The sequence below is a fragment of the Barbus barbus genome (genome assembly GCF_936440315.1).
Source record: "Barbus barbus genome assembly, chromosome: 37".
In the NCBI taxonomy this organism is placed as follows: domain Eukaryota; kingdom Metazoa; phylum Chordata; class Actinopteri; order Cypriniformes; family Cyprinidae; genus Barbus; species Barbus barbus.
The window spans coordinates 2,063,837-2,090,103 of NC_136715.1; the positions used below are offsets into that span (position 1 = coordinate 2,063,837).

The 26,267-nt window shown below is 35.2% G+C and overlaps 2 protein-coding genes across 2 annotated transcripts; one reads left to right on the top strand and one right to left on the bottom strand.

Moving 5' to 3' along the window:
* Window positions 1-4,979: 4,979 nt before the first annotated feature.
* On the bottom strand, window positions 4,980-19,214 carry LOC306856761 (inhibin beta B chain-like). The gene is made up of 2 exons (XM_079396199.1): window positions 18,118-19,214; window positions 4,980-8,357 (listed from the first exon to the last, which is right to left on the bottom strand). The coding sequence occupies exons 1-2, from the start codon at window positions 18,500-18,502 to the stop codon at window positions 7,582-7,584; spliced, it is 1,161 nt and encodes a 386-aa protein (XP_079252325.1). The 5' UTR covers window positions 18,503-19,214; the 3' UTR covers window positions 4,980-7,581.
* A 1,174-nt stretch (window positions 19,215-20,388) lies between these two features.
* On the top strand, window positions 20,389-25,995 carry LOC306856873 (ras-related protein ralB-B-like). The gene is made up of 5 exons (XM_079396400.1): window positions 20,389-20,520; window positions 21,184-21,320; window positions 23,012-23,220; window positions 24,833-25,010; window positions 25,121-25,995. Exons 2-5 carry the CDS (start codon window positions 21,207-21,209, stop codon window positions 25,238-25,240), a joined length of 621 nt encoding a protein of 206 aa, XP_079252526.1. The 5' UTR covers window positions 20,389-20,520; window positions 21,184-21,206; the 3' UTR covers window positions 25,241-25,995.
* Window positions 25,996-26,267: the final 272 nt, after the last annotated feature.

A 26,267-nucleotide genomic window follows, 5' to 3' on the forward strand; every position in this document is an offset into this window, starting at 1 on the left:
ACTGGTGTCTTACCTTAGGCCCGCCCTGAGTGAGCTGTAAACAGTCCGCCATTGTTTCACCGCTGGAGCAGATGTAGACAAGAATGTCTCAGATTAAGCGATTGAGGTGTTTTGTTGTTGGATGTAATAATGAACAAAGCAGTCATCATTTACTCCCGACATCTGAGCTGCTGAAGATGAAGTGGATTACGTTTGTTTCTGAAGGGAATGTGTCCCCTGATCTGCCTAAATGCGTTAATGTTCACACGAATCATTTGTGATGGAGCTTCACCTATAGAAGAAGTGAGTCTAAGGTTTTTTTAATGAAGTCGCTTTTCCTAGTAACGTGCTAGTTAGCAAGTTTCCCAATGAATGGGGCTAAAGTTTACGGTCTTGGAAGAGATGGGCGGAGTCAGCAGAGCTCATTAGCATTTAAAGCGGCATGCAAGAAAACAGGTCGCTGTGAACAGAGCTGTTTTTGACAGGGTATAAATGGTGTTGTTTTACACCACCATTGAGAAATTTTAACCAAAGTATGTTATAGACTTTTCATTAAGACCCTAAAGATTCATATCAACTTGTGGAAAATGGGCATCTGATGACCCCTTTAAGATTGTTGATAAATAACTAATGTAACTTTTTTCCATGTGCAAACCTTTCATGTGACTTGGCCTTTAGCACATGAATAGTTATGATGCTTTTATGATGTTTTTTTAGAGTATGACAGACACTGATCATTGTTGTATATTTTTGTTTTAACATGTAAAAAGCAACGCAAATCCTTTTTGTGTTTTGCAGGATAAAGTCAGTCAGACGGGTTTGGTATGACTTGAAGGCGAGTAAAAGATTTACGAGTGTTAACTAGTCCTTTAAAGCACTGAGACCTGTCTGAGCTGGAATCAGGCCTTTTTCAGTATTAAAAAAATCAATATTTTGATTACAGAAGTGGAACATTCCAGAAATTCCCTTCCGCAAAAAATTCTGGAGCGTTTTACAGTCGCCTGATGACAAACAAACTATATGCGGCTACAGACACACGAGAGACATTTATTAGCAGCGGGAGTTTATTGCAATATCAAACAGTTGCACATCTATTGAGGTGAAGTGAATGAATTGTCGTACAGTCGTTACTCATTACTCTGACGGGTTTAAGATGCCCGGGCTTGAGGAACTTCAATCCAGATCACTCACCATATTTGGTATGGTCTATGAGTTTGGTTTTGCCCTCACATGATCTGTTCAACACTGTTTCTCTTTTTGTGTTTGAGCTGAGAGACGATTCTGTCCGCTGGAAATAAACTCCACAAGCTTGTAAAATAAAGTTCAGCTCAGCCTTTGGAGGAAAACAAGCATTGCATTAGACTCCAAATATTAAAGTCGTTGTGTTTTGTACGGTGCTGGAACAGGATTGTCAAACTCTCTCCTCATCATTCAGTGTTATTGCGCTGTGTTGCTCTTTCAGAGCTCAAGAGACGAACTGTACTGCTTTCAGATTGTTTAGGCAGTTTAGCTGGACTTTCATCACTTCATTACTGATCAAAAGATTTCTTTATTGTTTTGGAAAGAAGTCTTCTGTTCACCAAGGCTGCATGTATTTGATCAAAAAACACAGTAAAAATAGTGACATATTATTTCAATTTAAAAAAACTGTTTTCTATTGTAATGTATTTTAAAATGTAGTTTATTTCTGTGATCAAAACTGAATGAATTTTCAGCATCATTACTCTAGTCTTCAGTATCACATGATCCATCAGAAATCATTCTAATATGTTGGTTCGGTGCTCAAGAAACATTTTGCACATTTCTATCACAAAATAAAAAATAAAAAACATAATTGCTACTTTTTAATCTCACTGGATGGATGGATGGATGGATGGATAGATAGATAGATAGATAGATAGATAGATAGATAGATAGATAGATAGATAGATAGATAGATAGATAGATAGATAGATAGATAGATAGATAGATAGATAGATAGATAGATAGATAGATAGATAGATAGATAGATAGATAGATGTTTCTTAAGCAGAATGATTTCTGAAGATCATGTGACACTGAAGACTGGAGTAATGATGCTGAAAATACAGCTTTGATCACAGAAATAAATTATATTTTACAATATATCCACATAGAAAACAGTTATTTTGAATTGTAAAAATATGTCACTTTTTTACTGTATTTTTGATCAAATAAATGCAGCCTTGGTAAGCAAAACCTCCTCACAGTAATACTCAGTATTGTGTGATTGAGAGGTTGTGTGTGTCTTTCTAAAAACATGTAATTTGGCTTCTGCTGACAAACACACTAAAGACACACGACAGACGCACTAATGTGCACGTATGCTGTAATTGCAGTGGTGACGGATCGGGGATGTTCAGAGCTTTAAAGTGACGTGGTCAGTGTTGTTCAGTTTGAACTCGAGTTGAAAATCTGTCATGACTTGTGGTAAAGACATTTTGGGGTTTACTTCCTTAAATTTGTCCAAAAAAAAAAAAGCAAGAAAAGAAAATGCAACAAAATAGTCCATACGACTCAAAATATGGTGTCCATAGTGCAGTTGTAGCATCAGTGACATCAAACATTGGTTCTCGTGTGTCTCACAAACAATCATCATTAATGTCAGACTTGACACAACCCAGATTTGAGATTAGCAGCTGATTTTACAACTTAAAATTAGGTCTGATCCTCGTAAGACTTGAGAAGACTTATTTTTATAAACTTATTTTTATGATGTTTTTATGTTGTTTCTAACTGGAACTTGACAGATGAAATGGAAAAGTTGGGAAAATTATTTTGCATTGTAAATTCAGAATTGACCAAATAATGCATTATATATTTTCCTAGACAACTGTAATCAAAGTTAAAACGCATTATAATATTTGCATATTTGTTATTACATCTGAAATTGGTTGTTTGTAATGTGTTTTAATGCATTACATTTTCTAAAGGTGTACTTTTGAATGGTTATGCATTATAATGTATTATAACTGTGGTTAAAGTTATTCATACAACGCATCATAATAAGGCATAATTAATACATTATGTATAAAGAGAAAACAGCTTACCAATATTACCAATTATTAATAAAAACTTGTTACCAATTTTTTGCTGTTGTTGTTGTTTGTTTATTCTAGGTGGTTGCTAGGTGATTTCCCTCTGGTCCAAGTCTAAAGATTCCATCTTCAAGTGTTTATGATTTTCTGACTGTTTCAGTGTAAGTCATTACGATATGTGTGACCCTGGACCACAAAACTGGTCATAAGGTTTTTTTTTTTTCTTGAAATTGAGATTTATACATCTTCTGAGATCTGAATAAATAAGTTTTCCATTGCTGTATGGTTTGTTAGGATAGGAGAGGACAATATTTGGCTGAGATTCAACTAGATCTGGAATCTGAGGGTGCAAAATGTGAGAAAATATTGAGAAAATCAACTTTAAAGTTGTCCAAATGAAGTTCTTAGTAATGCATATTACTAATCAAAAATTAAGTTTTAATATATTTATGGTAGGAAATTTACAAAATATCTTCATGGAACATGATCTTTATTTAAAATCCTAATGATTTTTGGCATAAAAGAAAAATCGATAATTTTGACCCATACAACTGCTATAAATATAGCCATGTGATTAATGACTAGTTTTGTGGTCCAGGGTCACATATATTGGCTTTGACGTTTTGTTTGTAGCACAAACTTTGCAAAATACACACTGCGATTTATTATTTAGGGTTAAAGTTTTGTTCAGCTAACCATAACATACATTTCTCATCAAAGTTGCGAAGTAAACTTGCTCAAGAGAGCAAAATCTTCCTGGGAAAATGGCTCAAAGTATCAGTAATAAAATAATAATAAGTTGCTGCAACCAGAGAAGCACAAGCCTGTTTTTAAATAAATTACTTAATTCAGATGAAATGCAATAACAAATGCTGTCATGTTATCTTGCAGCCTGATGTTTGGGAACACAATTGTTTGAAACCATTCTAGGAGGTAATTATTTACCTACTTTTTCAGAACAACTAAAACAATATTTCAGATGGTGTGCAATGCTGGTTAGTCCAGATATCCAATCGCATGACCTGCTGAGGCAAACTCACAAGATTGTTGTTGCATCCAGGAACTTGTTCAGTAAATGGGGTGGTGATGGCGCAGTGGATAAGACACATGCCTTTGGTGTGAGAGACCCGGGTTCGAATCCACTGTGAGACACCAATGTGTCCCTGAGCAAGACACTTCACCCCTAGTTGCTCCAGAGGCGTGTGACCTCTGACATATATAGCAATTGTAAGTCGCTTTGGATAAAAGCGTCAGCTAAATGAATAAATGTAAATGTGTTTCCATCACAGTTTATGACTTTAACTGAAAAATAACTCTTTGTTATTGTCCTCTTTCATAATTGACAAACTGTTTTCCTGTTTGACACTGTAAAGCTGCTTTGGCACAATCTGTTTTGTATAAAGCGATATATAAATAAAGGTGACTTGACTATGCAAGTTTTCTTGCCTAATAAAAATAATCATTTAATGCACATTTTGCCAGTTTTCATCCAGTGTTTTTGCAAGATCTCGAATGTTACATGAAATAAGTGGATAAAAACATAGCTCCTGTAGCTTGCCTTAGTACTTTTTAGAACTACTAACACAGTTCATGCATTCCCTGGGAGTATTACTAGTTCCAAAGTCATGGGTTTGATTCCCAGGGAATGATTGAGCTGTTGTGTATGATTTTGTTCTCTTGAACACATGGCATGGGATGGAAACAGTGCTTTATTCACAAATGTTTTATGCAATAGTCCATTTTCTGGGTGTCGAACCCATTAGTATTACTAGTGCCAAGAAAATCTAACACAACAGCTCATGAATTTCTTGGGAATCAAACCCACAAACCTGGTGCGAATAACGCCAAGTAATGCATGAACTGATAAAGTGCATACTGTACTGTTGATAAAAGCATCTGCCAAATGCATAAACATGAATGTAAAAGTAACACAAGTTGATTTTGATGCAGTATAAGAAATTTATTTCATAACAGTTACAAAGAACAAAATATTTAAAAGCATTTTTATCTTACATAAGCTGTACAGAGATGGCATGTATTTGATTCTAAATGATTCCGGAATAGACGCTACAGAAGTATTAAATAGAAAACTGAAAAAACAAAAATAAACAATTAAAGTTGATGGAAAAATGTGAAATATTCCATTTATCTACTGTACAAAACAACAACTTGAAAATGGAATCCATTCTGTTGTACCCTGATACATTGTTTAGGCCTCTTGCGCATTTAAAAATTATTTTACAAAAGAATCCGATGGCTGTGCCATCTCACAATAGCTAAAATCTTGGCCTCTTTGGTTCCATAATTCGGTATAATACATTTGAACAGAATTCAGTTTCAGCTTCTATAAAAATAACTTTTCTTTTTTTTTCAATGGCAGGTTTTTTATTTACTAATAATGCATCTTCAGTGCAAACATTGTAACAACCATCCGCTCAGAGCAGGAAGCGTAAGTTTACATTTCAAGTATTGAAAACAGTTCATAACAAGTGGGTCATCCGGTGTAGGTCACTACTATACATTGCATAGCTTGTGCGGCACTTATTTCAGAGGAATCATGAACGAGGCGCGCCACTTGGTACCTACGAAGGCATTTTTAAGTCTGCAAGTGCTTTATATTGTGCATTTTCGATATTTTTTGCAAGTGCTATGCTGCACCATGACGTAACTGAAGAGAAATTCATGAAATCACTGGATTCGCTTGTGTTTCAGAAGCATGTCTTCGGCTTGTTGCATGAATAATCACAACCGAGACATGACATAAAACACGCCTCGTGATTTATGAATGGACCAAGGATTGTTGTAGCTCTTTGCAGATGTTCGTTGAAGACGGATGCTCTCGAATGGATTGGTTGTCACTCAATGGACTCAATGTGGGAAGTGCTGGCGTTGCTTTGAGAAGATGGTCAGTGCTTTTCGGGAAGGTACACAGATATAAAAGTCATTTGAGAAGATCACCCCTCCTCTTTCCATTTTTAAAGAGAAGAACCAAACTACACTCTTAAAAACAAAGGTTTCGAAAGGGGGCTTTCTTTGCGATTCCATAAAAGAACCATTTTTGGTTCCCCAAAAAATCTTTCAGTCAACAGTTCTTAAAGGGATAGTTCACCCAAAAATGAAAATGTGCTGTTAATTTACTCATCCTCAGGCCATCCTAGATGTAGGTGACTTTTGATCTTCAGTAGAACAGTGAAGATTTTTAGTTGAAAACGTGGTCTTGTTAATACATGCAATGCAGATCAACGGCTGCCCATTTTTGAGAATTAAAAAAAGGCATATCAAGGAATGCAAAATTAATACCTGTGCAAAAGCAAAAACAGTCTGTGCAAGAAACTGAACATTATTTACAACATCATTACCAGTACAGAGCCTCAGGCAAGTGGTCTAAAGTGATGTCCAGTTCACTGATGCAGGTTCATTTTAGTGAATTCATTAAATCAATTCACCAGATTGAACTGAGGGGTCAGAAACAATTCGCAGCTCGAGCAGCACAGATCTATAAGTTACTAAATCAAAACACGCTTTGAGGCGCCTGGCAGTCACTCTGACTCAAAATGAGCCGTAATAGTGGTGTATCTGATCCTATGATGAATGAACTGATTCAGCGCTCCAGTTCCTCCAAACAGTCACTAAACTGAGGAAACAGGTCGATTTGGACCAAAGACCGATTGGCCGCTGATATGTGCGTGCATGAACCAAACACTTGAATGAAGGGGTAAAATTAATGTTTATATGGTTTCTCGTTGTTTATTTAGAAAGGTGAGCTGATAAAGACTAGTTTATTTACTTTATTTGCTTTAGGCATGCAAAACATCCACTTTTCACATCATTATTGGCTGCTTTAATAATATGATTTTCTATACGTGACGTCATTGCATCATTAGAGTGAACTGAATCAGTTCATTGAAACAAACCAGTTTCAGAATCAGATTTCCCAGTTTGCTTGAGGCTCTGGAATACAGGTAATAATGTTGTAAATAATGTTCAATTTCTTGCACAGACCGATCGTTTCACTTCATAAGACCTCAGTATATCGTCAGGAGCCACGGGTATTCATTTAGTTTTGCCTGCATATGCTTTTTTGATTCTCAAAGTGCTGGCAGCCGCTGACTTGCATTTTATGAATCACCAAGCACCACGGTTTCAGCTTAAAAATCTTCTTCACTGTTCTACTGAAGATAAAAGACGCCTACATCTTGGATGGCCTGAGGATGAGTAAATTAACAGCAAATTTTAATTTTGGGCTGAACTATCCATTTAAAAGAACCAGTGTGAAGAATATTTTAATAATCGAAAGAGTCTAATGGATGACCATCGATGCCAATAAAGAACCTGTGTTTTTAAGAGTGTAAACAGAGATAAAGGCAATCCCATCCCTTTGACGTGACAGTATCTTACAAACCTGTAGACTGGAACTAAATCGCTCGATGATTAAAGAACATAAATATATGTACAAAGATGCGTGGAAGAGTTGGGGTGTGCGTGTGGATTTGTGAGCACGGATGAGTCATAAATATTAGTTTCTTACTACGATATTTTGGAAGTCTCAAGCGCAGCCGCACTCCTCGACGATCATGTTGGACACATCCCGTTTCACGATGTTGTATTCATCATCGAAGTACAGCATGGACATGGTGCTGAGTTTGGTCGGGATGCAGCAGGAGTTCATGGATCCCGGACTCATTCCTCGCATGCGGTATTGGTTCACGACGGCCGTGTGGAAAGACGAAGCCGATCCGGGAACTCCAGCCATGTACGCAGGACAATTGCCTTCGCAATAATTCCCAAAGTACCCTGACGGGGCGATGATCCAATCATTCCAGCCGATGAGGCGGAAATCGATGTAAAACTGTTGGCGGCAACACAAACTGCTGCTGCCGTCACATTCAAGGCCTCGTTTGCGGATGCGGTGTTTGTTGTCGGCCGCTCGCGCTTGGACCACAAGGAATGGACGGTGGGATTCATCGGCCGTGTTCACCAAAATAGGCATGACACCCATCTTATCGCACACTTCGCACCGTACATCCAGGTTTTGCCGGCGATCACCTTTGGCGAAAACCATTTGCACGGCATCCGTCAACGGAAAAGTGTGCCACCCGCTGCGTTTGAGATCCACACGCTTCTCCACCAAGTTCCACTTGCTCCCGAGTCCCGGTTCCTGCGAGTAAACCTTCACCGTGACCTTCCTCCTCGAGCCTTTCTCCAAAACATTAGGCAGAAGCTTGAAGTACAACCACAGGCTGGCCTGGGTCACGTACAGGTTCTGGTTGCCCTCATTGGAGATCACAAAAAACAGGCTGGTTTTGGAGGTCAGCGATTCGTCTGTGGGATTAAGAAAAGATAGAAAAGATCAGCTTAGTGCATTTCATCGGCTGTTGTTCAGCTGACTTAGGCAATATGCTCCCCGTGAACCCGATGAACCTGGTGAACTCAGAGCCTATAGGATAAAGACTCGAGACATTAACATTCAGAGAAGGCAGCAAATCCCTAAGGCTGTCATGAATGGCCCCCTAAACTAGGACCACTTCAACCTAAAGACATTAAATCGTGTTCAGTCTCATGAGATTCTCATTACATTATGACAAAGTAATTTTTTATTATGTTTTTTTATTTCATAAACAATACAATTTAAATAATATACCTTTTTGACAATACAGTAATTATAATAGGGAATATGTGCTTAATTGTCATAAAAATAATGTCACAATAAATAAATGTATGTATATATATATATATATATATATATATACACACATAAGATAAATATATATATATATATATATATATATATATATATATATATATATATATATATATATATAGTTATTTATACTGTGTGTGTGTGTGTGTGTGTGTGTGTATAGATAGATAGATAGAGTCATGGCCAAAAATATTGGCACCCTTGGTAAATATGATCAAGGAAGGCTGTGACAATTAATCTGCATTGTTAATCCTTTTCATCTTTTATTTAAAACAAATCACAAAATCTAACCTTTCATTGGATAATAAGAATTTAAAATGGGGGGAAATACCATTATGAAATAAATGTTTTTCTCAATTACATGTTTGACACAAGTATTGGCACCCCTAGAAATTCTTATGAGTAAAATATGTCTGAAGTATATTCCCATTCATATTCACAATTTTGAGCACTCCAGGGTGATTATGAACATGAAATTATCCAGCCATGGCTTCCTGCTTCACAGAAATATAAATAGGAGGGAAAACAAAGCCCAAATTCCCTTAATCATCATCACAATGAGAAAAACCATAGAATATATTCCTGATGTGCAGCAAAAGATAATTGAGCTTCACAAATTAGTGAAGTGGCTTTAAGAAAAGAGCTAGAGCAGCGAAAATTCCCATTTCAACCATCAGGCCAATAATTAATCATTAATATAATTAATTTTTTTTAGATTCACCCATCTTATTATATTTAATCTTTGATTAAACTAAAATTTAGCATTAAATATAATTTAAATATCATATTAGGCTAATTATTATATATATACTTATATAATTTATAATATATAATATACAATTTCATATACTCACATTACTGACATCTTTGTGCAAAAATATAATTTATTATTTCTAATTTGACCCAGACACGTTCTTAGAAGGTTTCATGAGATTTACCGATTTTATAGGCAGAAAGGCAGAACAAAAGAAAAACATCACTATAAATTTAAATCATGCAAATAAATCACAATGCAAAGATAAAACTGTGCAATAAATAAGCTTCATTGTGTATAGAATATAATAAATCCTTGTGCAAAAAAATTATTTTGTATTTCTTTCTTCTGATTTTAGGGTGAAATACGACACAGACGTGTCCTCGGGAGGTTTTGCTGATGATTATTGCATGGTTAAATGTGTGTTCTCAGGGTCTTGTGACAGCGGCGTTATTCTGGGGTCCGGTCCAGAGCTGCCGGGGGTCTGGATGGAGATGACAGGAGTCAGAGAGCTTGTGAGACAACAACACAAACCAGCAAAGACTTCCTGTGAGCCGCAGAGACACACAATGAGCGGTGTGACGTCACAGGAAACGTGGACATACAGCCGTACAGTGAGAGCGCGATCAAGCACATCCCTTTGACATTCACAAAAGGACACATTTACATGATATTGACCGCTTCTGGAGCCACGACCACTCCAGATTCATCAAAACCCATCTCTTCGGCTTATAAACCATACGTCTGAACCGACTTCTCAGGATTTTACACCTGTTTTATCATGCATATGATCACATGACTTAATACGACATCTTTCGGGTTTCTCTCTCTTGGTTTTTCCCACCGCAGCCCATGTGGTCAAATAGACTTCCACATAAAACAATAAATATGATCTTTCTGTCTTTCTGTAATGGATTCATAAATCCGAGCTTTCAGGACTTTGGCTGAAAAGCATCCGCAAAACACATATAAAATAGAAATGTTTAAAAATAAATAAAGAAATATTCTGGATATGAGTGTACTTGTGTAACATGCTGAGTGCAGCTGTGCTGAGAGAGAGAGTCACATGGGCGGCTCGCAGGCCTGTGATTGGATAATCACATTTGGTTTCAGCACAGCACTGTAACTCATTTAAATGTAAACTCTGTCCTGCTGAATTAGAGGTAATATGTTATGAAAACTTTCATTAGTAACAATAACAAATAATATGACACTACATGATGCTTCGCAGATGTTATCTCAACTGACTTATTTCTTCCTGGGCACAAAACAGTGTATTAAAGGGGACGTTCACCCAAAAATGTTTTGTATTATTGTACTATGTATGTTTTAGTAATATTTTGCTACATTGATGCTAAATTTAAGTTTCATTTAAAGTTAAATAAAACGAAATCCTTTAAATTTAAATGTGCGCACAAAAATAAATACTCTTACATTCGATGCATATTCATTTGATTCTATTAAACATTAATTGAAATGGTAATTTAGAACAAATGTAGCATACTAATAGTATTTAAACACTTAAAATATCTGTTTAATGCATATTAATATAATGGATATTCATCTATTTTATTCTATTAAATCTTAAATTAAACTAAATTGAGCAAAAATGCTACGAATATATAATAATATAAGTATATATTGTATTAAAAACAATAATAGTATTACACTATATGATACTTCATAGATCACACTGTCACAAAAGTTGCTTTTTTTTATTTCTCTGAACACAATATTATGGGTGAACTATCCCTTTAATGCCTTAAAATTTAATTTCATTTAATGTGAATTAATCCATTATCTTGTGTTAAACCTTAAATTCAACTTAAATCTAGCATAAATGTAGAAAATATATACATAATACTTATATACAGCATAATAATATATAATTATAATGATATATAATACAAAGCGATACTAACAATATTACACTATATGATGCTTCACAGATCATATTCTCACAAAAGTGACTTGTTTTCTTCCTATAAAAAAATATTATGTTCATTTTTGGTGAAATGTCCCTTTATTGTTCAATCAAATAGTTAGAAATATCATCCAATGTTCATTATATTTATATCTAAATGCATATGAACTAATGATCCTGTTATAAAATGCTTTTAATGACATGCTAATGAAGGTTATTATATGTATATGTGGCACATCCAGTAAATCAATGCAGATCCATTTACCAAGAGAAATCATAGCAAACATGTGTAATTAGAATATAATAGACAGAGACATAACTCTTCAATTAGCGTCAGTGGAACAGCAGAAGCTCTCCTAACTCTTCACATTCCCCTCTGTAGCGAATCACATCAGGAAACGCCTCTCAGTTGATCTGCCCTCAGGTAATCAGTGTGTGTCTGCTCTGCGCTTCACACACCTTCACTTCCTGAGCTTAGCACTGAAAACACACTCGGTGTACAACATGAGACTGAAGCACAGAAACATAAGTGCTGTCTGTCTGTGCATGCTGCATGATGCTGGGGTGTTGATGGTGGCTGACAGGCTGTTGCTGGGCTTTTGCTATAGTTTGAATGTTTTCAGCATGTTGCTATGAGGTTGCTAGGGTGCTTCGGTTGCTTGCTTGTTATTCTGAGTGTCTTTTATATCCTGGTTCCTTTCTGTGGATGTTTTAGCATCTTGACAAGTGAAAATTGAACCCCAGTGTTATTTTAATTATATAATAGTATAGTATATATTAATATGTTGCATTACTTATACATTTGTATTGTTGTATTGATTTCTATATAGCTGTAATTGACTGTTATTTTGGTTTTACTATATTTAGTACTTAAACAAAAATAACTGATGTAAATCATTTAAAATTGAAAATGCCCCTATTATGGATTTTTGAAAATGATCTTTCATGCAGCGAGTAACACAGTGAATGAAAACATCCTGCAAAGTTTTAAATCTGAAAGTGCACCGTGTATAACGTTATTGTCTCTCAAAAGAAAGAGTCGACTCTGAATCATTGAAACAAGTCGTTTTTATGCTTGTTAATAAAACATTAGTATATTGCCACCCACTTGTTGCGCGCACAGACCTGGGAAAACTTGATTTTCGCATTGGTCTGAATGAAAATGCAAATTCATTCTTTGCCACTAGGTGCCACTTTTGGAGCGTTAAAAATAGCTGTTTCCCCGGTAACGCTGTACACAAAGCAGCACTGCGCTCACAAACACTGCTTTAAATTAAATCTATAGAGTTAGATCTCTGCCACAATTCTGAAGTGTGTTTTGCACGCGCACAAACTTAGTTTTATGGATAAAATGTTTGTTTTGCAAAGAAGAAAGTATTCCGAGCGCACTAAAATCAATTTTGCATTTAAAAAAAGTTTTTGGATGTGTGCAGACCTTCTCTTTTGTGCATGCAACGTTTCACTAGCTTGCTCCCTTGATGCCCACCCTCAGTGCTCACTAAACGCTGATTAGTTTGAGTTATTTTTTGTATTTTTTTTAGTAAGTTGTGCTTCAGTTAGTTACCAAAGTTTGTTTTTAATCTAGTATTTAATTTTATATGATTTTATTTTTTTTTATACTTTATTTTATATCAACATGAGTTCAGTTACCAAAAAACAATTTTCAATAGTTTTAGTTAACAATACCAACACACTTCTCCTGAACTAACCCGGTGATTTTCAGACACCACTGAGGTTTGTTGCACAAACAGCACTAGTTACTCTGTGTTAAGTGTTTGTTCAGATCACTAACCCCTAGTATGAGCACTAGTGATGCCTGAACATGACTGAACACAGGAGGGAAGGTGTTTACTGTCAGCGCCGCTTCCAGCTGGCAAAATCAAAGCGTAAAAACGCAGCTAAAAACAAGCGGTGACGTGGGGCGACGCATGATTACAGGTTGGACGGCTTCCCGCTTCGATTCAGGCCTTTTGCAAAGCGCGGAGCACATTCATCATTGGCTCTAATAGACACCGCGAGCGCATTCTCCCTCTTGGCAGCCGTCCTCACCTGAGTCTCCACACACCATTAAGATGTCACAGAAACCTAGGGACTCAGCTGGCCTCTGCCAGCGCAGGGCAGCACCATTCTTAAAGAAAATGAGATCCTCAAGAAGATCCTGGACGTCTTCCAGAGCTCCTTGTCCTGAGGTCACCCCGCATCCTAATGAGACCCAACCCGCTCCGTGACGGCTTCATCAGATCACTGCGACTGCGAGCCATTACCAGAAAACTACTGTATAAATTCAATATCATAAATGTATGCATTTTTGAACAAGAAGGTTTTGGATTTAGAAATTGTTTAAGTTGGATTTTGAACATGATATTTAAGTCTCTAAAGGTTTTTATTTCTTTAATTAGCATTTTATTCATTTTACTACTATATATATATATATATATATGTATTTACAGAATTGTATTGTTATTATTATTATTTCCTTTTCTTTTTCTTTTTCAATTTTTTTTATTTATTTATTTTCTATTATTTATAGAAAATATCATTATATTTAAATTCTATTATATAATATTTTTAATGATATAAAGTTATTATAAATTGCAACCTTTGCAATCTTCCTATATATATATGTAAAATTTGTATACTTATTATAATTTCTTAATAATTCTTATAATTTCCTTAGTTTTATCTTTTTCATTTAAGTTTTATTATTTTATAATAATTCTGTTTATATATTCTGACCCGTAGAGAACTTTGAGCTGCATTTTGTTGTTATTATTATTATTATTATTATTATTATTATTATTATTATTACTTGCTTGTTGTTTTGTCTTCCTTTTTCATTTATTTAATTTTTATTTTTATTTATTTTTAATATTTTTACATTTTCTATTATTTAAAGATTAAGCATTAAGTAAGCATTATGCATTATATAATATTTTAAATAAAAATGATAATTATTCATATTAGTATTATTATTTCTGGTCTTATTGTGAATGATTCATCAGTGCATGTTGTTCTAAAAATGACTTTTTCTAATCTTTCATCACAATTTAATACTCATTCTACCTCTAAAATGACTTTATTTTTCAGTTGACATCATCAGTCTTGTCAGTGAATGAAATCATGTTTTAAAGCATTCTTTATTTTAAGTTTAAATTTTAAATATTTCACATTATGGAAGTAAAACCTGTTGACTTTAAGTGGAAAACTCAGATTCTTTCAAGCAAAGGCCTCAAAAAGAGTGACTATAAAACCATCAGACTTCATTTTAGCAGCAAATCTGCGAAACAAAAACATGTTGCATCCAGTAACCTAAGTCTATTGTGAAAGCATTGGACAATAGCAGGGCATATATATCGACCGGTTAACCTGACGTGATCAGGAATGGCAGGGCAGCTCTATGTGAACCTCTGCTCATGTTACATCTCCATCACTTCAGTAAACAGCTCCTGGATCTCGTCTGGATGCGAGTCTCAGCTTGGCAGCCGCAGAGCAGCACAGCACAAAGGGTCAAAGGTCCAGATCTGCGCTGGGTTTGGATAATTGCGGCCTTGTCCTAAATGGTGCTTGAAATCTTGTGGACTTCACAGTGCAGCTTTCGTGACCGGACCTGCGGTGCGTTGGTAAGATTCAATCCTGTGTGCTGTGACGTTTATAAATATGTGCTTTACTAAGCAAAGGTTCATTCGTTGTTTTTGAGTGCAAGCGTGAGCTCTTTGCTTCTGAAGTTATTTTAACCTTGAACTCTTGCTGCATGCTGCTCAATTTGTTTAGCAAATTCAATACATTGAAAAGCTAAAGCTGAAAAAACTCAATTCTGCTCGTGAAGTCAACATGAAACGCTCTTTGCATCCCATTTTACTTGCATAATGTGATAGATTTTTGAATGTAACAGGATATTCAAGAGGGAAAAATGCAGCACGGGACGTGATTGTTTCCAGTGGAAATTGATGGTGGCAGATCTGAATGTGAGTTTGCTGTGGATCTACATGCATTCACGACACTTTTGAGGATTTTTGATGCTAAAGGTCATGTTTACTCTCTAAAGCAGCTTTATGTATCCCAATCCTGGCTTTTTTAATGAAAATAACATTATTTGATTTTATTGATGCTACCTTTATTGCATTAACTGATATTAGATTACTACGTAGGTATTTGACGTCAACTGCAATGAAAAGACTTTTCAGAAGTTATTGCATTTTGTTGAAACATTATGAAGACAAACATCTTTTGTCTTTGTAAAAGACGTGCACTGGTGAATACGCATGAAATATGATCATAAGGCACGATGGAAGATTGTTTGTTCAGTTGTAATCCAGTAACTTTAAAGGCATAGTTCGCCCAAAAATGATAGTTTGCTAAAAATGTAATCACTCTCAGGTGATACAACATGTAGATGAGTTAGTTTCTTCATCAGATTTGGAGAAATATAGCATTGCATCAGTGTCTCAGCAATGGATGCTCTGCAGTGAATGGGTGCCGTCAGAATGAGAGTCCAAACATCACAATAATCCACACCACTCCAGTCCATCAGTTAACATCTGGAGAAGACAAAAGCTGAAACAAATCCATCAAGAAATATGAGTCTATAATCCATAATCCAGTGAAAAACTGCATCTCCTGTTGTCTCTCACATCAGAATCCAGCCACATATTAGTTTAGAGCTGTTTTGTCTTGTAAACGGTGCTTGATCTGTGCAGATTTCTCTCCTGATTCAGACCAGAACACTTTTTCACTGGAGGAAGCGTTATGATGGATTATGGACTCTATGGTATTTGAGTTAAAAACGTCTTAATGCTGGATTTGTTTCTTTTGTCTTCTCCAGATGTTAACTGATGGACTGGAGTGGTTTCTGTTTGGACTCTCATTCTGACGGCACCCATTCACTGCAGAGCATCCATTGCTGAGACACTGATGCAGAGACACATTTCTACAAACCTGATGAAGAAACAAACCCATCCTAATCTTGGATGATCTGAGTGCAAGCACATTTTCAGCAAATGTTTTTATTTTTGGATCAATTATTCCTTTAACAGCTTTCTTCTCACAGGACTGTTTCTCAGCCCTGCACCTGATTCATTCATCAGATCAGTATTAGGGCCTGGAATGAGAAACACTAAAAGTGAAAGGAAACATTGTATTTTGCCATTTGGATAATAATAGCAACTGAAAGTTGAGCTGTATCTGTTTTCATGATTCACTGCTGTCAGTTGAGATCAGATTCTAGTTGATTTATAAGCAGGAAGTGGCTTTGGTTTGATTCTTTAACAGGTTTGTGGATTCATGAACAGTTTTCTGTACGATTCCTGAACCCTGATGACTTTAAATGCTCTTTTTGATTCTTTAATAAAAGTTTCTGAATCTGAATGGAATAAAAAGATAAAATCATTAGATAACACAATGTTCCGATGCTTTCAAAGAACTCAAGACGCTTATAATGAACCAATAATGAATCTCCAAAAAATCATATAGCAACTCAAGAAGCCTAAACACCCAGACATGATTCTTCAATCCAAAGAACTGTTTGTTTTTAACTTGGAGATGACAGTATTGTATAATTCCCTTCATACCATTTTATAGTGGTCAAAATAAATAGCATCACCCTATACACAGGGCAAACAGACCGGGGCTAGTTGTCACAAGAGATATATGTCAGTAATATTTTAAAGTCTTTCAGTCAGACTAAAATGAATTATTTTTGTAATATCTGTACATAAAAAATAAAAGCACACTGACATACATTAATAGAAGAGTTACTAAATGTAAATAACTGAAAAGATGAACTTGTGTTCTTTGGGTATTTTTCATAGGTGCCAGACGGGGGCAAGTTGTCACACATGTTGTAATTGTAAATAATAATAATAATAATTTACGTTTTACTTTGGCATAGTTTAATGCTTCTATATTCCTATTTCTCTTTTATTTATTGTTTCGTTCTTAGCAGTTGTTTTACTGTTGACCTGTAATAGCAGATTCACATTGTGACAACATGCCCAGAAATATTCATCAAGCCTTTTGAATGAATTGTATATTTTGTCCTGAAGAGTGAAAAAGTTAGTTTGATTGTAGTCAAAACTTTCAGATTTGCGCTTAAACCCACCAGTATAAAACGTCTGTTTCCATCCAAAGTTGTAATGAAGTGACTATATGTCACTAAGAAAAGTAGGAGAAGCCATTGAATATAATAATTTTCCTATATAATGACTTGCGCCTCAGAGCGAAATGCTGTCATTGCTGTCGGAGGTGAATGCTGCTGTTTGGGACGCAGTCGTATAAGACAATTATACAGAAATACTTTGATGACAGACTTTGCTCAGGCATTTCAAAATGACCATAACAATATTTCAAATGCTGTGGAACACGTTCGGTCCGCTGTTTAGTCAGGATTTGCCGTCCCATAGCGCAAAGTCACATAACTTTTTTGATGCTCGTGGAGGAATTTACACGGCAAATGCGTTTCCATCTCCCATTATTCGCAGTAACCCTTTTTCGCACAAGTCAAAAACCACCTCAAGCGAGCGTAATTTATTTTTTTGTTTTTTTTTGCGAATTAAGGGATTTTTATTCGAAATGTGGCGTTTCCATCACTTGTTTCCGATGCGATAGGCTACTTCAAAATGCGCATACAAACAGGGTAATGGAAACAGGCCACCTGTGCGTAACCGCGTAGCGCGCTCGGCCAAACGCAGACTCATCTTATACACACCTGTCTCGGCGAAGCTGATGATCTCCGAAGTCTCCTCCTCCACCTCGTTCATGGACGTGGCGTGTCCATCCAGGTTTGGGATCTCCACCCTCCCGTCCTCACGCACCTTCCCGGCGTGGAGCTTCTTGAGCGCGGTCACCATCGCCGCCTTCGGGATGGGGTGGGTGATGTTGGGTCTCTCCCGCATCTGTAACCGGCTCAGAATGTGTCTCTTCACCACCTCCAACAAATCCACATCCACCAGAGTGCCTCCATCCGTCTGGCTGAGCCCACAGGACGCGCAGCTCGGGCTGATGCTCGGGGTTTCGGTGTCCGGTGCCGGTGTGCAGCGGATGGAGATGAGGATGGACACAAAACAAAGCACTTCGAATAACAAGCTTTTCATCTTCCGTGATAATAAACAGCAGTTCCGAGCGGATACGAGTGCAGGGTAGATGGAGATGAAAGCGGCCAAGTTCGTATCCGCCTTCTTTTCCCCCCAAAAAAGTGAGACTTAAAAGTGTTAAATCCACTCTTAAAGGAGGTCCGGTTCGATCCGAATTAAACGCAAACGCAATAAATCCTGGAATATGTTCCTGCGGTTGAGTCTTGTCTTTGGTCACTCCGCCAATGATTTCAACACAATTCGGATCGATATCACAGTGAGAGCGGCTCGATACACCATCAGAATTTCTCAAAGTTGATAATTTTGAGATGTGTAAATAATCAAGTAACCAGAGCTCTTGATATCTGTCCACGTACAGCCGTGAATGGCACTTTTACGCACGCGTCTGATGCGTCATGGCATGACTGGAAATCTCAGTATTACGCGTTTAAAACCCCACAGACTAAACAAAGGAGCTGTTATGATTTGTCCCGGTGATTTCTTCACTCTGTTGAATTCAAATCATCCATGGTGAAGGGAAGCGAGTGGAAACCAGTCAAAGAAGGAGCCCACAGTATTTCCAAATAATCATTCGCCTTTTTAGTTCTTCAGATGAAGATCGTGTCCTCCTTTGTTGGGCATTTTGACTTCCAGTGCACGTTTCCCATATACTTCTTCATCATAGCTCTCGGTGTGTGTGTGTGTCTGTGTGTGTGTTCGGTTCGTTTCTCGTGCCGCTTTTGAGTCTCTGGAAAGTTTTTATACGGGACTGGAGAACCACGTGGGACGAACCACCAACTCCAGGGTTATAGAGGTTGAGGAACCTCGGGATTTTCAGGGGAAATGTGTTCAGGACTAAAGCGACACTTCAATGAAGTTTCACTAAACTGTTTAGCAGAAAAAAAAAAAAAAAAAAAGTGCATTTCAGCATTTTACTAAGCGTTACAATATTAATCAGTGATTGTTCAAATTAAATGCGAGTTTAAAAGTAAAATTACATGCAAAATACATTTAATAAATATAGCTTATGACTTGCATGTTAATTTTGCAGTGTGCATTTTATTTGATGCATTTATTTAGACCAGATTCTTAAAAGAGAAAAGACCCTTTTTAAATGTGCTACTAATTACAAAAGACACAGTTTTAGGTGATTATGCATTTGGGTTAAAATCAAGGTCAAATTTTCCTGTTTACAAAAACAAAGGACGAAATGTGGGCGTGGAAAAGATGAAGCATCCCCTTTGAATAAAACCATTTATAGCACATGAGCAGAACTCTGGTTTGAGTGAATGAACTGTGAACTCAGCAGGGGCCAGAGAAGCTCTCAAAAAATAAATAAAGACTTTATATGACTTTCTCGACATCTAAAACCACCATAGCAGTTATTTTTAAATAGAAAAATATGAAAAGTTATATATATATATATATATATATATATATATATATATATATATATATATATATATATATATATATATATATATATATTGATAAAATATATATGATATATATATATTTAATAATAATAAAAAAATACTTTGGACCAAAATTAAATGTTCTTTTAATTATATGTCAATAAATATTCCTGTGGTTTAGAACTGATATCGATTTACTGATGAAACAGCGCCCCCACTCGCCGAAATAATAATTCACACAAAATAGACCCTGCGTACTGTTTACATTAATAAACATAAATGCAGCAAAATTACGCATTATACAGAATATAAAATATTCGGAAAAATTTACATAAAATTTAATTAAAATTAAAAGTTACAAATAAATTTGGCACTTAACGTACTTCAAACATTTGCTATGAATGACTGTGTATAAATTGTGCATCTAATAACTTTAATGCAATTAAACATCTAGACATATCTATGCATGGTGTGATGACGTCATATCCTTGTGATTTGAATATCCGGTGGGCGGGGCTTTGTAGCTGGACTGGAGTAGTGGATTTGATCCCGGTTGACAGAATTATGTTTTAATCGTTTATACGTGCGAATCCAGTCCAAGTCTGCTTACAGATCAAACTTAAGGTGAGTCATCTATAAGAGTTCGTGTTGTTTTGATCAGTTTGAAAAAGCTTAGTCGGTTTGCGCAGACAACAACTTTGTAATCTTGAGGTATTTCCTCGACTGAAGCGCCTCTATGTCTTTGTGGGAAAACTATGTGATTGACTGTCAGGACATCCAATGAGAGCGCGAGTAGAGGAGGACCCGCCTCATAATGCGTCTGCTCAACCAATCAAGAGCTAGGAGAGGCGGGCTCTCGCCTATAACAACGAGGAAGGGGTGGAGTCTTAAAGTGAAAATCGCTTTAGTCGTTTTTAAAACAATCTGCTAGTGTTTTTGTGATATATTGTTGTTTTCTGTTTCTTACTGATTATCAATATTCGCTGACGCTGTTTCCATTACGAAGTAAAATTCAGTGACTGTAAAGTGTGGTACTTTTACTATGTGCCATAATAGTCAATGATTACTATATTCATATACAGTAGCATGATAATAACGTGCTATTTCAGCACTAAACATATATCACGTGCTATATCAACACTGAATATAATCATACTATAATGTATAAATTCACTTTACAGTTGTGTAATTTAAGGTGCATGTCTCTGGATGTGTTGTATGTATTAATAATAAGCAATGCATGTATGTTTCTCTGAATTTGATTATTTTTCTTTTGCATGCTTGCAGTCTAGTTCTGGAGCACTAAAGTCATGGCAGCTAATAAGAGCAAAACCCAGAGTTCCCTGGTCCTGCACAAGGTGATCATGGTGGGCAGCGGCGGCGTGGGGAAATCAGCCCTGACCCTGCAGTTCATGTATGATGAGGTCAGCGCAACACAAATCATACTCTTCATTTAACAGCTCTTTCAAAATACCTTCATTTACACACCTGTCGCATCACTCTGTAGCGTTATTTTTGTATTATTATTATTATAGTTTTTTGTGATTTTATTAACTTTTTACATTATTTATATATATATATATATATATATGTGTGTGTCCCTGCAGCACAGAAGCAGTCATCAGTAACACAGGTATATTTGTAGCAATAGCCAACAAATACAGTGTATGGGTCCAAATTATACATTTCTCTTTTATGCCAAAAATCATTAGGATATTAAGTAAAGATCACGTTCCATGAAGATATTTTGTAAATTTCCTACTGTAAATATATCAAGACTTAATTTGCATTGCTAAGAACTTCATTTGAACAACTTTAAAGGAGATTTTCTCAATATTTAGATATTTTTGCTCCCTCAGATTCCAGATTTTCTAATAGTTGTATCTCAGACAAATATTGTCCTATCATAACAAACCATACATCAATGGAAAGATTATTTATTCAGCTTTCAGAACTCAATTTGAATCTCAATTATAATGTATTTCTATTTTAGCTTTCATTTATTTGTATTATTTGTCAGCTTAATGTATTTCAGTTAGCGGCCAAGGCAACATTTCTCATTTTCATTTCAGTAATTATGTTATTTTTATTTTTCTATTTAGTTTGAATTTATTTTTATTTCAGGTTTAGTTTTAGTAATTTTAGTACTTCAACTTAAACTTTTTTGTATACATTTCTATTTAACTTTAGTGTATTTTTATTTCCGTTTTTTTATTATTATTACTTATTAGCTATTATTATTTAAATGATTTTAGTTCAGTTCGTTTTTTAATAATTCTATTTAGCTTTAATTTATTTTTTATTTTAATTACATTTTTATGCACTTTTACATTTATTTTATTTTATTTCATTTAGTTTTATTTTAATATTTCTATTCAACTTTAATTTATTTTTATCAGTACTTTTATTTCAGTAAACTTTTTAGTTCAGTTAGTTTTTTAATAATTCTATTTAGCTTTAATTTATTTTTTATTTTAATTAAATTTTTTTGCACTTTTACATTTATTTTATTTAATTTAGTTTTATTGTAATATTTCTATTCAACTTTAATTTATTTTTATCAGTTTTAGTTCAGTTTTTAGTTCAGTTAGTTTTTTAATAATTCTATTTAGCTTTAATTTATTTTTTATTTTAATTAAATTTTTATACACTTTTACATTTATTTTATTTAGTTTAGTTTTATTTTAATATTTCTATTCAACTTTAATTTATTTTTTATCAGTACTTTTATTTCAGTAAACTTTTTAGTTCAGTTAGTTTTTTAATAATTCTATTTAGCTTAAATTTTTTTTTTTATGCACTTTTACATTTATTTTATTTCATTTAGTTTTATTTTAATATTTCTATTCAACTTTAATTTATTTTTATCAGTACTTTTATTTCAGTAAACTTTATTTACTATTCATGTTGAGGTACTATAATGACAAACTAAAACTGAAAAAAAAAAAAATCTAAATCTATACATTTGTGATTTAAATTTTTTCCATCTAATTTTTATATTTAATTTAATTTAACTTTTATTTTAATAAATAACATGATTTTTAATAGCATCAGTTTTAGTTAATAATAACACTTGTTCTAACTAACTCTTTGTAATCTGCTTTGCTCGCCTCAGTTTGTGGAGGACTATGAACCCACCAAGGCCGACAGTTACCGGAAGAAGGTGGTGCTGGATGGAGAGGAGGTGCAGATTGATATCTTGGATACGGCGGGGCAGGAAGACTACGCCGCCATCAGGGACAACTACTTCCGCAGCGGAGAGGGTTTCCTTCTGGTGTTCTCCATCACAGAGCCCGAGTCCTTCAGCGCCACGGCAGAGTTCAGGTCAGCTCTTCACGAGGTTATCTGCTGTTCCACTGCATTCAGATCTTGTTGGGTAGAATCGCAGTTACTGCACTGTATGTTCTCAGAATGATGTTATCATTACATCCTGCGCTCAGCAAAACTCTGAAGCTGTCAGATACAGACCCAGATTCCAGCGGCAGGGTATTTGTCCTCACTGACAGCAAAATGCTGTGTAGAGCTGTGGTTCTCAGTTTGACCTGAAATGATTTGGCAAGCTTTAAAATAAGTTAAAACAGCTAAAAATCAAGACGTAAGCTGACAGTGTATTTCTTACTTTAATTCTTTCCCCTAACAACTGTCATGTTATTAATGAGTCAGAACGGGAAAACCTCAATATATCAGAGAAAGAGTTATTTCTAGATCCGTGAAAGTCATGGAAATGAATAAAATCTTAAAAATTAACATTTTAATGACTGGAAAACCTCAGTAAATTAGAACATTTCAACTGTTTGATTTCTAAACCTGCAAAAAGTCATGGGAATTAACCAAATCTTTTAAAACAATTATTGGTGATTTTTATCATGAATCATTTTCTTGTAAAACCCTGTAGTTTAATATTTCATATTTATTGCCACTCGTAGTTTCTGAAAATAAAAAAGTTGAAAATTAACAGCTTTGCCATTACAGAAGAATTACAAGAAATATCTTGTTGGATATATAAGGGAATTTTCTAGACCTGGAAAAGTCATGGCAATCTATAAAATCATAAAAACATTCATGGAATTTTTTAATGAACGACATACAATTCACATTTTGTTTCTAGTTATGTCAAGCTCTAACATATTTTATTGGCTAGAAATAGCTATTTGTGAGTAAATAAATAATTTTTTTTTAAACTGTAATCATAAACATCTAGAAAAGTCATATAGATTCATTGGTAATAAGTGTAAACTCTTGAAATTATTTTCAATATTGTAATATATTGCCACTCGTAGTTTCTGAAAATAAAAAGAAGTTGAAAATGAACAGCTTGTTGGATATATGAGGGGAATTTTAAAAGTCTGACAGAAGTCATAGAAATTAATAAAATCTTTCAAATTCATAGAAGCTTTTTATTGAATATACATTTTTCTTTTATTGGGTATTTAAGTGGAAAATATATATTGGTGCTCAATTATTAATAATGTTATTGATTCTGACAACAGTTTTTGGTGCTTAATATTTTTGTGGATCTTTTTTGTCCCTGAGATTTGTTTTAATTAATAGAAATAGATATCTTTATAAATATTTTTTGATCAATTTAATGCACTTTTCTTTAATAGTACTCACCCCAAACATGTGAATGGTAGTGTATCACGTTTTCCACAAAAGAAAATATTGTGCAGCACAGCTGTTTTCAACATTGATAATAATCAGAAATGTTTGTTGAGCAGTAAATCAGTATATTAGGATGATTTCTGAAGATCATGTGGAGTAATGATGCTGAAAATACAGCTTTGATCACAAAAATATATTATTATAATATATATATTCACATAGAAAACAGTTATTTGAAATTGTAATAATATTTCACAGTTTTACTGTTTTTACTGTATTTTTAATCAATTAAGTGCAGCCGTAGTTATAGTGTTTGTGTTACTGGTCCACACAGGGAGCAGATCCTGAGAGTGAAAGCGGAGGAGGATAAAATCCCTCTGTTAGTGGTGGGGAATAAGTCAGATTTGGAGGACAGGAGGCAGGTGTCTGCGGACGAGGCCCGAACCAAAGCGGACGAGTGGTCTGTCCAGTATGTGGAAACATCAGCCAAAACCAGAGCGAACGTCGATAAGGTTTCGTGCATTAAATATCCTGATATTTTCAGAATGCATGATCGTGCATGTGAACCTCAGATGCCATATTTACTCTGACAGATCTGTAAAGCGTGTTTTGTTGTTCGCAGGTCTTCTTTGATCTGATGAGGGAGGTGCGGGCGAAGAAGATGTCTGAGAACAAGGAGAAGAACGGGAAGAAGAGCGGCAAGAAGAAGAAGAGTCTGAAAGAGAGATGCACGCTGCTTTGAGCCGCACACACGCTTGATTCCCACGTCAAGCTTTCCTGTCCTGGACTGAGCCGTTCTTCTGATGATGAGGAGACCAGATAGTTCTTCTTGCCAAATACAATCAAACCAGAACCATAAGCCACTGTGCCGACCTCAACTACAAGTCTTCCACATCTTTAAAAGACTTTTTATACATTTCCAAGTTGCCGTAATATCATATCAGTAGCGAAACTCTAATCTGTGAAATATGTATGCTATATAAAGTCTTTTATTTTTTACTTTCAAACACAAGGAATATTCATTATGCCGCATCACTGGGCTTCATTCATTAAACAAGAACAGAATACATTTCTAAATAAATAGTTGCATTGAATAAATCCACAATTTGCAACAAACTGTTTAGAAATTAATTTCTTTTTCACTTCATCATTTTGTGCTAAATACTGCCTTTTACTTTTTTTAAGGCAGAGGCAACAGACATATGTAATATTGTGTTTGTTTTGAATGCATTATTATGCAGATTAACACAGCTGAGGAAGGTGAATGCGTGCGGTGAGACTCACAGATTTTACTATGCAAACTCACCAAAGCATGTCGCTTTTATTATAAAACAGACACGATTGAAATCATGATATTTTTGTAATCAAACCACTTTACTGATTCCTCTGCCTGGTGATTATAAACCAAATAAACCTCTGAATTTGTAATGAAATCTCTGTGATTCCATTCCGGTTGCGTTCCAGTTTTGTTTCAATACTAAAAACTGTCTAAATTTTGCCTTGCACTCTTGTTTCTGAGTTTGATGGCCTCCAGAGTTTTGACAAAGGACGGCAGCAGGGCCATAAGAGTTTATGAGAGCTGTAAAATGTGTCCGGAGGTAATCAGTCACCTTGACTTTGAATGTGAGAAAGCGTCTATTCAGCATTTAACACCCCATTGTAAAGACGCTTGTGATGGGCGTCACTTACACATGCACAAGCCTGAGGATGCTGCGACATGCAAGCTGGACGATGGGCTCAAAAAGTTTTTTTAAAAATCTAAATAATGA